Source organism: Sminthopsis crassicaudata, chromosome 5, assembly GCF_048593235.1.
Source record: "Sminthopsis crassicaudata isolate SCR6 chromosome 5, ASM4859323v1, whole genome shotgun sequence".
Taxonomy (NCBI): domain Eukaryota; kingdom Metazoa; phylum Chordata; class Mammalia; order Dasyuromorphia; family Dasyuridae; genus Sminthopsis; species Sminthopsis crassicaudata.
The window spans coordinates 236,201,164-236,216,204 of record NC_133621.1 but is presented as its reverse complement, the minus strand read 5'-3'; the positions used below and the strand labels follow the sequence as shown (position 1 = coordinate 236,216,204).

General features: G+C 38.0%; 1 protein-coding gene across 1 annotated transcript in view; it reads left to right on the top strand.

Moving 5' to 3' along the window:
• LGR5 (leucine rich repeat containing G protein-coupled receptor 5) overlaps positions 1-15,041 on the top strand; it is a 162,241-nt gene that overhangs the window by 92,462 nt on the left and 54,738 nt on the right. The window contains 2 exon segments of the mRNA XM_074269622.1: positions 10,225-10,440; positions 12,807-12,878. Coding sequence (XP_074125723.1) covers positions 10,225-10,440; positions 12,807-12,878 — 288 coding nt within the window.

The following is a 15,041-nucleotide window of genomic DNA, read 5'->3' as shown; positions in this document are numbered from 1 at the left end:
TATATACTCCCTACAAATTTGAAAGAGAAAGAAAAGACCTATATACACAAAAATGTTTACAACTAGAAATTTTTTAAAATGGAGACCAAATGAGAGGGGTAAATCTTCAATTGAGAAATGACTAAAAAAATTATTGTGTATGAAGGTGATAGAATACTGTTGTTCTGTAAGAAATAATGAGATATTTTCAGAGAAACTTATAAAGACTTATATGAACTGATGCAAAGTAAAGTGAATGGAGTCAGAAAAACAATTTATATAATTACAACAATATTGTAAAGACAAACAACTTTGAAAAAGTTAGGAACACTGATCAATGGAATAACCAAATATAATTCCCAAGGACTCATGATGAAACATGCTGCCTACCTTCTTTTAGAAAGGTGATGAACTCAGAAAGATCAAGACTTTTCCTTTTGGCAGGGCCAATGTGAAAATTTGTATTATAACAGGAATTTAGTTTTTCTAACTTTCTCAATGAATTAAAAAAGAGAGGTAAGAAAGAAAAAAAGCAGATTTTTATTTTAAAGTATTTTTGCTTTTTAAAAAGGAATGCCTATTGTTTCAACAATGAGGTGATTCAAGGCAATTCCAATATTTTGTGAAGAAAATTGCCATCTGCATCCAGAGAGAGCTGTGAAGACTGAATATGGATCAAAGCATAGTATTTTCACCTTTTGTTGTTGTTGTTTGTTTGTTGTCCCCATTTTTCCCTTTTGATCTGACTTTTCTTGTGCAACTTGATGAATATAGGAACATGCTTATATGCAAAATGTAAAGGGCTAGAACTGAGCAATGCACTTGGATGATGAAGCACGTGAGACTAATTGCCAATTGGACAGTTCCCTATTAACTTGTTTAAGGTTGACCCTCCCCAGCTGCTCTGTGCTGACTTGATTGGTGAGACAAAGAGAGGGAAGTGACTTGTGTGGGAGGAGCAAGAGAAACTTGGGTGGTGGAACTCACACTCACATGCACTCATGACCTGGCGTTGGAGGCGACAGTAAAGATCTAGAATAAAGACGTTTAGCGATCCTACTCCTGCTGATTTCTGGAAAGATAGAGTTCCAGCATTTGGCGTCCAACGTGTGGCTGGCACCCTACTTCCACCGAAGTCCTCCTGTAACCAGGAGATTAGGTGAGTATTCTAATAGAAATAAGGAACTTACCTTGTTAAGGACTAAATCAGCAATCTCTAGTAACTGAGATGGGGCAGATGTTAGGTAAATCCTGGGCCTCAGCTGACCCTGCTCCAACCCCAGCCCCTGCCTCATCTAGCAATGCTATAGAGGATATAATTAAGATAATTGATGAGAAAAGTTTACTTGTTCCCATCCCACAAATGAATAATCTCTTACACTCATTGATTCGCACGTCCCCTTGGTTCTTAAATGAAGAAAAACTACGTATAGATAAATGGAAGCTAGTGGGACTTGAAATGAAAGAATTTTACTCAAAAAATGGGAATTGTCAAATTTTCCCAGAGGTATTTTATCTATACAACTTGATTCTATTAGACTTAAGCTATCAGGAAGAGTTTAGAAGAAGGAAGAGTTCTAAAAAGGCACAGAGAAGGAAGCTTGAGGAACAAAAGATAGAAGATAGGCAAACTCAGGACATTGCCAGAGGGCAAGGGGATTTGAATGAGGAATCTGAGGGTGTAGACTCTGATTGTCCGGAAGAAATTTCAACCCCACCTAGAGAGCAGATTATTGATCAGCCCACATCCACTCCACCTTCAGGGACGGAGGGAGGAGGAGTAGTGGGAGGGGCGGTGACCTCATCAGCGCCCCCCCCTCCTCCCACACAGAGCCCCCCCTCCCAACAACTGCCCACTCCTGTAACTAGATTAGAAAGAGGGCTTATTGAAGCAATTGAAAATGGAAAAGAAGTAGATAATGATTTCAAACTTCAAATTTTTCCCGTGATTCAACAGCATGATTCTGCAGGTCAAGAGAGTAGAAGATATGCTCCTTTTAATATGGATGTCCTTAAAAACCTGAAAAAATCTTGCACTGTCTTTGGGGCTACATCAGATTATGTTAAAATGTTAATGCACAATTTGGTTTATGAAACCTTAACCCCTAGTGACTGGAAAGTCATTGCAAAAGTGTGCTTAGAACCTGGACAAAATTTGTTGTGGTTTTCTGAATTTACTGAGCTCTGTAGAATTCAAGCCCAACAAAATAGTCCAAGTGCAGCTAATACTTCCATCACTTATGACCTACTAATAGGTATAGGTTCTTATGCAGACGCTTTGGTACAGATTAATTACTCCATAACAGCATTTGAACAAATTTCTGCTGCTGCTATCAAAGCATGGGCTTCTCTCCCCAGTAAAAACTACAAGGGTGAGACCTACACAAAAATTGTACAGGGACCAAATGAACCTTTTGCTGATTTTGTGGCACGTTTGCAGACAGCTGTCATACAGGCAAATGGTGAAAATGAAGTAACAGACACTTTGGTGAGGCAACTTGCTAGAGACAATGCCAATGAGGTTTGTAGAAGGATTATACTAGGACTTCGTAAGGATGCTCCTTTAGAGGAGATCATAAGACGCTGTGCCAAAATACCTTTTATAGCCAGGCTATGGTGCAGACTTCCCAAGATCCCAACATGGGGAGACAGGATCCCTTTTGGCAAGGGGTTTCCAGAGAGACTCGTCAATGCTTTCAATGCGGTAAAGTAGGCCATTTGAAAGCTCAATGTTGGCATAGAGACAGAGTGAGAAGACAGGCTGGGAGAACAAGACCCAAAACCCCATGTCCAAAATGCAACAGAGGACTCCATTGGGCCTCAGAGTGTAGACTGATTCAGGGAAACGGGATGAGGGGCCCAGCTCCAGGGCCCCAAGCAAAAAACACTTGGGTCATGATGGCAGCCGATGCCACACCCAGAGAGTGCCTCCAAGTCCAATACCCAGACATGACCCATCAGCCAGGAAGCCATCTGAGGGGAGAAAGGGATTACACAATCAGTCAGCCAGGAAGCAACATGATGGGAGAAAGGGACTATAATTAGGGAGGATAGAGTTGTATGCAGCTGGGACAATTGAGATACCCCCTGGAGAGGTGAAATCTGTTCCTCTCCAACCTATGGATCCCTTGCCTCCAGGCACAGTAGGCTTGACCATTTCACCTCCTGAGAGTACTTACAAGACAGTGTTCATTCATACACTGATGTGGGAAACTGGTGAATGTGTAGATAATATCCCAGTCACTAACACAGGGAGACAATGTGTGACTTATCAACCAGGGGAAGTAGTAGCATCAGGTTTATTGATACAGACTCCTAATAAGCAACCTGGTGACAGTCATCCATGTTCGGACTCCAAGCAGAAAAACCCAGGAATATACTGGACAGCAGCTGTGACAGCTGACCGACCTATGCTCACCATCTATATAAATGGCATAGCATTAGAAGGACTGGTGGACACAGGTGCAGATCGCACAGTCATTAGAGGTGCCAACTGGCCCAGTCACTGGCCAAAGACTAAGGCAGACACCTACATGTCTGGGGTAGGAGGATCAATAGCAGCTGAAGTTAGTGCTACCCCTTTAAGATGGGTATTTGAAGGTGAAACAGGAGTTTTTACTCCTTTTATAGTTGAAAAAATCCCCATCAATCTGTGGGGAAGAGACATTTTACAACAATTAGGGTTAAAAATGAGTACTTCGGTTTTTTAGGCAGGGCTGCTGTTGAAGGCCTGCCAACACTTTCACCTGTTCCTATCCAGTGGAAAACTGATACACCAGTGTGGATAGAACAGTGGCCCTTAGATAACAATAAAATTCAGGCCTTACTAGATATAGTACAGGAACAACTTGATCAAGGACACTTACAACCTTCTCTAAGTCCTTGGAATTCCCCAGTATTTGTTGTAAAAAAGAAATCTGGAAAATGGAGAATGTTGACTGATTTAAGAAAGGTAAATGAACAGATGGAAACTATGGGAACTCTTCAACCTGGACTTCCATCTCCTACTCAGTTGCCTAGAGAATGGCCTCTGTGGGTTATAGACATTAAGGATTGTTTCTATTCTATCCCTCTAGATAAGGAGGATATGAAAAGATTTGCCTTTTCAGTGCCCAGCGTTAACTTAGCTGAGCCTTATAAAAGATATGAATGGACAGTTTTGCCACAGGGAATGAAAAACAGCCCTACTATGTGTCAAATGTATGTTGCTGCTGCTCTTAGTCCAGTAAGAAAAGCATTTCCAAAAGTAATGTTATTACATTACATGGATGATATATTGGGATGTGCACCTGAGGAACAAATGTTAGAAGCATGTCTACAAAAAACCATAGAAACACTAAGGAATTATAAATTGCACATAGCTTCAGAAAAGATTCAAAGACATGCTCCTTTTCAATATTTAGGATATGAAGTATATCCTAAGGTGCTTACAGTACAAAAACTCTCCTTAAGAACAGAGAAGCTAAACACCTTAAATGACTTCCAGAAATTGATAGGAGATATCCAATGGATGCGTCCCGTGCTAGGCTTGACTACCTGTCAATTGCAACCATTATATGACATTTTAAGGGGAGAGTGCTTTAAATTCACCACGCCAGCTTACAAAAGAAGCTCAAGAGGCTTTGAGACAAGTTGAACTGGCTTTATCCAATGTGGTTGAAAGAGTCACTCAAAAACCCTTGGAAATATCAGTTTTTGCTACACAAGAGGCCCCCACAGCAGTCCTTCATCAAGGAGACAGTGTGATAGAGTGGGTGAACCTCCCAGCACAACCAGAACAAAGCCTTATTCCTTACCCAGTGCTTGTGGCTAGAATTTTATTAAAGGCCATTAAACGAGCAGTACAATTATCTGGGACAAGACCTGACAAGATATATACCTTTTATACTAATGCACAAGTTAATGTGTGCTGCGAAACCATCCCAGAGTGGCAAATTTTATTAACCATGGCTCCAAATTTTGCACACGGGTCTCCATTAAAGATAACCAGACTGCTACATAATTGGCAATGGATTCTTGAAGAAAAGGTTTCTAAAGTTCCTCTTAAAGGACCAACTATCTTTACAGATGCATCCAAACATAATATTTGCGCTGTGTATTCTCGTGACTTAACTATAAAGAAAGTAATCAGAACTCCTTTTCAGTCCACTCAGCAGAATGAATTGTATGCAATCATTCTAGCTCTTGCTTATTATCCGGGAGACATAAATATAATATCTGATTCAGCCTATTCAGTAGGTGTGGTACAAAGAATTGCCACAGCCCAAATAAAATTTGTAGCCTCCAATATATATCAGCTCTTTAAAGAGCTTCAAGAGCAAGTGAGAAAGCATCCAGGTAAGATTTATATTTTGCATGTCCATTCCCATAGTGGACTTCCAGGTCCTATTTTTGATGGTAATTCAAAGGCAGATAGCCTTCTAACCATGCTGGCCAGTACTCCTTTATTTCAAGAACCACAAGAGTCTCATTCTAAATATCATCAGGCTGCCCGAGCTTTACCTTTGCAGTTTGGAATAACAAGAGAAGAAGCTAGGAGCATAGTAAAAGCCTATACAGCTTGCCTTCCTTTCCATGCTCCTACACTCTCTCCAGGGAAGAACCCTCGTGGTTTGAGACCTAATGAAATTTGGCAAATGGATGTGACCCATTATAAATCTTTTGGTCGTCTATCTTTTATCCATGTCGTGGTAGACACCTTTTCAGGATTCACATTTGCAATACCAGCAGCAAAAGAGACAGCCCGAGTGGTAACTGAATTCCTTATACAAGCATTTGCAATTATGGGTGTGCCACAAGCAATAAAAACAGACAATGGACCTGCATATACATCTAAACATTTTACACACTTTTGTGCACAATATAAGATTTTACACCACGGGCATACCCTTTAATCCTCAAGGGCAGGCAATAGTAGAGAGAAGAAACAGAGATATTAAGACACTCCTCCAAAAACAAAAGAAAGGGGGAGCCACGGGTAACCCTAGAGAACTTCTAAATTTAGTTCTCTATACCATTAATTTTTTAATTTTTGACAAAAATGCACTGGCTCCAGCAGACAGGTTTTATAACTCACCGGAAGGGCAGTGTCCAGTGCGAGCAGCTCCACTGTCTTTAGATAATCGCCAAGTGATGTGGAGAGACCCAGAAAGTGGTGAATGGAAGGGACCAGATAGGTTAACTGCTTGGGGGAGAGGGTTTGCTTGTATCTCTACAGATGGAGAAGGAATCAGATGGGTGCCAACGAGCTGTATTCGCCTTGTCCATTGGAGAGAGACAGAGCAGACCCTTGAAACGAAGGAGAAGGCCCAAGAAACATCGGGTGGTTCCGTTGCTGACTGTGCCCACCACTGAAAGAACCTGGCAGTTATGGCGTTTGACCCATGGACATCAAAAACTGTTGGACTTGAAAATCCTCAGAAATCATTGGATTCTCTGAGACATCATAAGACTATTGTAGGACTGAAAGTCCTCAGGAATCATTGGATTCTCTGAGGCATCATAAGACTGTTGCTGGACTTCAAAATCTTGTGGGGATCATTGGATTCCCTAACATATAAAAAGACTGATGTAGGACTTCAAAAACTTGTGGGGATCATTGGATTCCCTAACATATAAAAAGACTGATGTGGGATTTCAAAAACTTGTGGGGATCATTGGATTCCCTAACAGTGAAGCAATGGACAATAGATTGGTTTTGGACTATTTCTTGGTTGCTGAAGAAGGGGTATGTGTGTCTGGTGTTTACATACCATCCTTCTAGGACTTCTGGAAATCTCTTACAATACCATGTTGATTTATATTGTTTGTTATATCACTATTTGCATGTACAATTCCTGTTTGTTACACCACATCGAGTCTGCACTGACTGTGGGGAGAGTCACCACTAATAGCCTCTGCGTTATTGCTATGTGCTTGTGTAATAACTCCCATGCTGATGGGTTTGTGCATACTTGTCTCTAATAAGGCCCTTCAACCCAGAAACCTGCTAGCAATCCCCACTTCCCTTTGGTGCTTTTCATCTCCCTTCCTGTGATGTCAGGGAGGGCGTGATTATCTCCTTTTTAGTGCTTTCATCTCCCCTCCTGAGGAGTCAGGGGGGGGCGTGATCACCTCCTTTTTGGGGTTCTCATCTCCCTGAAAAGTCAGGGATAGCGCGACCTCCTGTGGTCTAAAACAAAAGAAAGCGGGAGATGTAAAGGGCTAGAACTAAGCAATGCACTTGGATGATGAAGCACGTGAGACTAATTGCCAATTGGACAGTTCCCTATTAACTTGTTTAAGGTTGACCCTCCCCAGCTGTTCTGTGCTGACTTGATTGGTGAGACAAAGAGAGGGAAGTGACTTGTGTGGGAGGAGCAAGAGAAACTTGGGTGGTGGAACTCACACTCACATGCACTCGTGACCTGGCGTTGGAGGCGACAGTAAAGATCTAGAATAAAGACGTTTAGCGATCCTACTCCTGCTGATTTCTGGAAAGATAGAGTTCCAGCAGCAAAATACAAGGTTTTGCAAAGATGAATGTTGAAAACTATTTTTGCATATGTTTGGAAAAATAAAAAGCTATTAAAAAAAAAAAAGATTGCCAAGAGAACTGAGAGGTTAAGAAATTGTCCCAGAGATTAAAAGAGATGATTGTATATGAAAGTGTAAATTTACTATATATAATTTGCTATTCCTTACAAATATACAAGGTTATAAAATTTATTTTATTTTCCTTTTTTCCTTTCCTCTCTCCCCCTGCCCTAGAAATTGCTACCATTAGACAGAAATAAGTATATATATATAACATATATATATACATATATATATGTATGTAAAATTATTCTATACAAATTTCTGTTTATCAGTTTTTTCTCTGGATATAGATACTATCTTTCTTTTTTGTCCTTTATTTTTAATTTGTGTATTGATAAGTGTCAGAATGACTTAGTCACTCAAAGTCATTCTTAAAACAATATTGCTGTTTCTGTATGATTCTGCCCACTTTACTCATAGTAAGCAAAGGTTATACTATTATTATTATAATACTATAATTATACTATATATATATAATACTATAATATATAATACTATTATTGTACTATTATTATTATTATTAAAGGTTATACTACATTGGTTATATCCAAGAACAAATGCAACATTTTGCATCATTCACTGGATGAATATATATATACATATGTATGTATGTATGTATGTATGTATGTATGTGTGTGCACATATATATATATACACAAAAAAAAAAAAAAAATATATATATATATATATATACATACACACATATAGGAAGAGTTCAGAAAGGTCTAGAAAGATTTAAATGAACTGATTAAGGGTGAAGTAAGCAGAAGCAGGAAACCAGTTTCTACAATAACCACAATATCATAAAAACAAACAACCTCAGATAGACTTAAGAAATGCAATGACCAACCAGAGGATAAATGATAAACCTTTCTCCCCTTGATGAAAAGAGGATGGAATCAAGATGTAGAATCCACCATATATTTTTAGAAGGAGCCAGTGATGGACTTTGTTTTGCTTGATTATACATATTTGTTAACACAGATGTTGATTGTGCCCCCCACCTTGAGTTTAGAAGAAAAAAAATTAATAGCTATTAACTGGAAAAAAAAAAAAAACCCTAGGATACTTGAAACATGTTAGTTCACATATCATCATATCCCAGAAAAAAAAAAGTGTACTTCCAGTTAATCAGACAATTACCCTTTAGAACATAGAGTTGTATATAAGGGATTTTGTGGACTACATCTTGATTTAGTTTCAAAATTTTTATTTATGTTGTTAAATATTTCACATTTACATTTTAATCTGTTTGTGGCAACAATGGGCATGTTGTGGGCTCCAGCAACCACATATCTGATCCCTCTAATCTAGGTCAAACATCTTATTTTACAGATGAGAAAACTAAGATCTAAATTACTTTCCCAAGATCACCTAGGAGTGAGAGTTGGACAAATAATGTACAGTATTTGAATCCAGTTACTCTGACATCAAAACTAGTGGTCTTTCCATTGTGCCAATATGTTCTTAATTTGTGGTTGAGAGAAGCATTCGTTTTGTATTATAAATCTATCTTAAAAGGTCAGCCAACCTGAAGCCTCAGCCTTCTGAAGTGATGACCTCCTCCCAATGAAAAGCACACCAGCTGAATACAACTAAAATGAGACTTATCTGAACTTCAGATCCAACTTGACTGGTAGTCTAAGACTCACCATTGAATGCTATAATCTGAATTTTTACCTGATAAAAACCTAAGACTTCATCTTATTGGACAGATACTATGAAGTGGTTATAATTTTAATTAACCATTCTTTTAATTAACAAACTTTTTTAGTTAACCAAGTGTATTATGATATTAAAGAAAAGTTCTGATTCGCTCCTATAAATGACGCTCTCAAGCTCAGTTAAAAAAGTAAAAGTAAAAAGTTTTAATCAAACTAGACAAGGTACAGACAATTTAGATTTACACAACAAAACAAATAGAAATAAGAACAATTAACAACATAACAATTATAGCAGATAGAGGAAGAGAATACATCACCAATTCAAGGGAATCTCAAAAACTCAAATGGCTGGGAGTCCCGTTTCAGCCTCAATCAACTTGAATTGTGTAAAGATTTTTTCTGGGCAGAGCGTCCTCCCCACAGATGAGACTCAGTGGAGATGTAAGATTCTCAGTCTTATATACCTCTCTTAAACAAAGAGGGCTTTCAGCCAAGAAGTCTGGCACGTATACATGTATAGAAATACATGACTTTCTAGTGTTTTGACTTACTCCATATATTATCTTGACATATATAAAAATACGTGACCATCTGGTGTTTTGACCCATTCTATATTGTCTATACCTTGACGTATTTCCTTATCAATTGTATATGCTCAGGGAGGAAGACAACTGCCCTAAGCATAGACATTCCCAGGAATGGCTAGTTCCTGGTATCTATTGTCAAGGACATATAGAGTTCATGGAATGGTCAAATTCCCATAATTTAGAAGCTCAGACCTGTTAGATTTGAGTGAGCTTACAATTCTAATAAGAAATTTTAATTTCTTATTCACCAAGCAACCAAATATGTGATCTTTAGATATCAGGGGAACGTGGGACCGGAAAATAATGACATAGCAAAGCCCTCTTTTATACACACTTGGATTGTCCATCCATTACTAAGTCTCAAATAAGTATGTTGCCATATTTTTACTAACATTCTCCTTTCTTTTTTTCCTAAGGCGTTTGGATGCCAACCAAATCAGTTACATCCCACCCAACTGCTTTAACGGCCTGCTCTCCTTGAGATACTTGTGGCTAGAAGACAACTCTTTGACAGAAATTCCTGTCCAGGCTTTTAGAAGTTCATCAGCATTACAGGCCATGACTTTAGCTCTAAACAAAATATACCACATATCAGACTATGCTTTTGGAAACCTCTCCAGTTTGGTAGTACTGTAAGTTTTATTGATTTTTTTTTAAAAAAGAAAACTTTCTGAGTTCATTCTATAACATAGACTTTAAAATGTAGAACTCTCAACTTTAGTCAGGAAATTTTAAATGTGTGATATTCCCCCTCCCAACTGCAAAACATGGAGTGGTTTATAACTATAACAAAAGTCCAAATCCTTTTTTCTTATTAATCAAAGATGTGAGTAATACTATGTATTATTTTAAAGTTTTTTCTGAGACACATAGATTTATTTTCTTATTTAATTGAATATTTTCTCAAATAGCATTTATAAAAATAAATAATCTTGTAACTAAGAGCTTGTGATTATCAGAAAGGGAACTGAAGTGGGCAACAGGGACTAGCCCTCAGACCACTGAAATGATCCAAGTTAAGTCAGATTAGGCATCTGGGGGGCACAGTGGATAGAGTGCTAGGCCAGGAGTTAGGAAGACATGAGTTCAAATCTAACTTCAGACATTTAGTTACTTGGGCAAGTCACTTGACCTCTGAATCAGTTTCCTCAACCATAAAATGGGAATGATAACAGCGCTTACTTCACAGGGTTGATGTGAGGATCAAACACAAAACTAGTTGTAAAAACATTGTGCCTGGCATATAGAAGATATTGCATGAATGCTTACTCCCTTTACTTTCCTTAGATGTAGAGAGTACCTACATGCTTGTACACCTTCAATAATAGCATCTAGGTAGAAAGAATTTTTATTTAAAATAAGAAGCAACCAGATGACATGCTTCCTTCCACCTGTCCCCTCTTTACCATCCCCAAGCTATAATTCCTCAGGCCTCTCATGGCTCTGCTCTTCCCATCCCCTACCTTGTATAGTGGTAGTGTCCCAGGGTCTTTACACTTCTTCCCTGAATAGATTTGTCTTTGAAAGGTGATTTGAGAATCATTCCTAGCTGCTTGCTCTGACACCAAAACTGCCAGTGATAGTTCTGAATCAAATCAAGCCAAGTCAACAAACCAGGCACTGTGCTAGGCACTGGAGATACAAAAGCAAAACACACACACACCCCTATTTTCAAAGAACTATGTACGATGAATACTGGTTTGGGGAAATGGGAGTTGGTTAACTTCACATGAAGTATTAATATACATATATATATATATATATATATGTATTTTTTTTTTTGCTGAGGCAATTGGGGTTAAATGACTTGCCCAGGGTCACACAGCTAGGAAGTGTTAAGTGTCTCAGGTCATATTTGAACTCAGATCCTCCTGACTTCAGGGCTGGTGCTCTATCCACTACACCACCTAGATGTCTCAGTACTAATAAATCTTTCACAAAATGAACCACAATCTTAGGATAAGCATTTTACAGCAATTCCTATCATGTAATTTTTCAAACTAAACTGGCTCTGATAATGGTTGCAAAGTGCTTTACATATATTGCCTCATTTAAAAGATACCTAATATGCTGTCCTTCAAATACAAAACAGATACTGACCTACCATTCCTTGAGGATAGGAATCACTTCATTCTTTGTATCTGTATACACAGTATCCAGTATAGTAGCTGCCACATAGTAAATGCTGACTGTTTAATTGATTGGTTGGTAGGAAATGCATTTCAGTAGCTGTGATAGATTACTATATATCCTTCCCAACTTCTTTACATAGTTCACTTTGTGACCAATATCAGTTTAGTATTTAACCATGCAATTTCATTGCATACTAACTATTCTCTATAGGGATCCTATATATGACTTTTTTAACATGCCAATCTGATCCACTCAACTGATACATAGTTATTCCATATCTCCATAACATTAAGAGAACTGATCTCTTTAGACAACAAATCTAATCTGTACATTGTCACTTGATATAGATACAGGAATGTGTTATTGACTGAATACTCTCCTGAATGTATAATGAAAGTCTTCAGTTTTAACACAGATCTACTATACCAGATACTGTGTGTATAAATACAAAGTATGAAGTGATTCCTACCTTTTTAGGTCCTATCTTCAAAGAATTTGGCTTTAGCAATGACAAGGAAGTCATCAAGGCAAAGCAAAACTTCTGAATCCTTCTTTTGTAGGGCCCAACCAATCTAATAGAATTTTTAGTTGACCTATACAATACTTGTGTCATATCATTATGTATTTTCTTACCTTCCAACTCAAAAGAAATCAATGTCTACCCACCAAATTTAAAACCAAGTCACAGAATCAGCTGTGTTTATATTTGAATGAAAGGAAATATACAGGCTCTCCCTCTGGCTTTTTTTTTTTTTTAAGTATTATTTGTATGTGTTTTCTTTTGATTTTACCAATCAAAGTGTTTTGCCTAAATCCACTATGTTCAATGTGCTCCTCTGATTGTGTCCTTAATGTTCTCCTACAGACATCTCCATAACAATAAGATCTACTCCCTGGGAAAGAAATGTTTTGATGGGCTCCAAAGCCTAGAGACTTTGTGAGTTGACTTCTTGTTTCCCTTTTTCATTAATATTCTGAAGAATCAAAATAGCTTTAAAAACCAAACCTTGCTTTTTTGGCCACAAGTGTGTTATTTACAAAGGCTGTAATTCTGTGTGTGTGTGTCTCTGTCTCTATGTGTGTGTCTGTCTCTGACTCTGTCTCTATCTGTCTCTCTATCTCTGTCTGTCTGTCTTTCTCTAATTCCTAAAAAAGGGAAAAAACCAAACATTTAGAAAACCAATGATTTAAAGTAGGAAAAAAATAAATGTACTAAAGAATGCATTATCAGCAAAGTAAGAAACATTATTCTGAATCATTCCATCCATAAACATTGATCAAAATGCCTATTGTGTTGGCACTATTTTGTGGAAACCAGTCTTATTAGGGGAAAAAAAAAACAAAACCTATTTTCAGGGAATAATTTGAGTGTCATCCCTCAATTATATTATTACTGAGTTCAGACTTATCTTTACAAGGGAAGAAGGGAGGGCAGAAAATGTTATTAACAGATATCTCAAAGAGAACCAGTAATGACCAAGAAGTCATACCAAGAAATTTAGGATCCAAATTAAGAGGCAGTTCAAAAGAACAAGTCTGGAAACACAGGAGTTGATCACAAAATAATAATAGTAATAATAATGGCTAGCACAAAGAACAATTAACCACTTATAAAGTTTTGTATATGTTATATTTTTTGATACAGTAGGGAGGATGGGAACCCCAAGTCAGATAACCCCTGGCTTCTAAGTCAGCTCCACACTTACCAATATAGTGAAAAAGACCTGTTCATCATATCATCTATGTCAAGGGTTCTTTTGAGAAGAAATGGAGATAGAGCATTTGTATGCGCTAGACAAGGTTTGAAAATTGTAACCCTTGGATGTCATCAGCTGCCAGAGACTTGGAGTCTTCATTATGAGACATGGCTTTTTTTGGTATAGATACCAGGATTCATCTTTGTGTGGAATGTTGTATATGAAAATTTCCTCCATTAATGAAGCTCAGCAGCTAGTCTGTTGTTGTGGTTGTCTTCTAAAAGCTCAAAGGATATGAGTCTTTGATCTCAGAGGCAAGATGAATGAAGCAGGACACTCAGAGTATGAAAAGAGCTCCAGTTTATTATGCAACACAGACTTGTTGATATACATTTTTGGAAGCGTGATCAGCACATGAACAGAAGACAATCACCATTCAGAGAAGCAGCTCATGGGTTTTGTGTACACATGGTATCTGCCAATGGAAGGAGAGGCAATCCAGCAATTCAGCAACTCACTCACAGGCAAGAGTACCTGTCAAGGCATCCCTGCTCATAAGCAACTAGCTGTGACCCTCCGGTTTAGTACTCATTCCCATGATCACAAATCAGTGCTCCTTGCTCAACAAGGGCAGAAAACTTATTGTGCATCAAAGGTCGAAGTGGCTACGGTACTCCCTCTCGGCAGAATCCCATAACTTAGCAGTCTGTGACTACCAATCTTAGAAATTTGCATGGGGTATTGAAATACCTGCTCATACACTAGTATGTGTCAAAGGTTTGATTTGAACCTTCTTTGTGACTAACTCCAAGACTGGCCTACTAGCTAGCCTTCCTCTTATGATTTGTCTCTTCATAAAATAAATATTTATGAACTATGGAATTCTGATTTTAAACATATGGATATTTATAAAGAGTAATATTAAAAATGTTCCTTGTTGCCCCATTCCAGTTTTAGTTGATTATCTAACTCACCTGTAACCCTCCATGAGAGAGCAAGAAAGACTACTTTTTAAAGCCTTGAGATCATAGCAACTGAAGAAGTATCAAGTGGGCAATGAAATTTTCTGGGCACAGCAATTCCCTAAAATTTATTTGCCAAAGAAAGTAAAGGGAAGGGAAGATTAGCAATAGACTAATCTAGTCTGGTTTAGATGCCCCTAGGCTACATTATTGGTTCAAATCATGAATGGGGAAGAGAAAAATTCTCTATTAAATAACTTTGGAATCCTTTACTCATATGCAAATATAGTTCAACACAAAAACTAAGAAGAAAATGTTTGAGACTACTCTAGCTTTTTCCACAAGTGTTTTTGTTTGGTTGGTTAATTGGTTTTGGTTTTTGGTTTTTTTGTTTGTTTTGTGGGGGAACCATCCATTCATTTGGGAGAGTGGAAACCACTA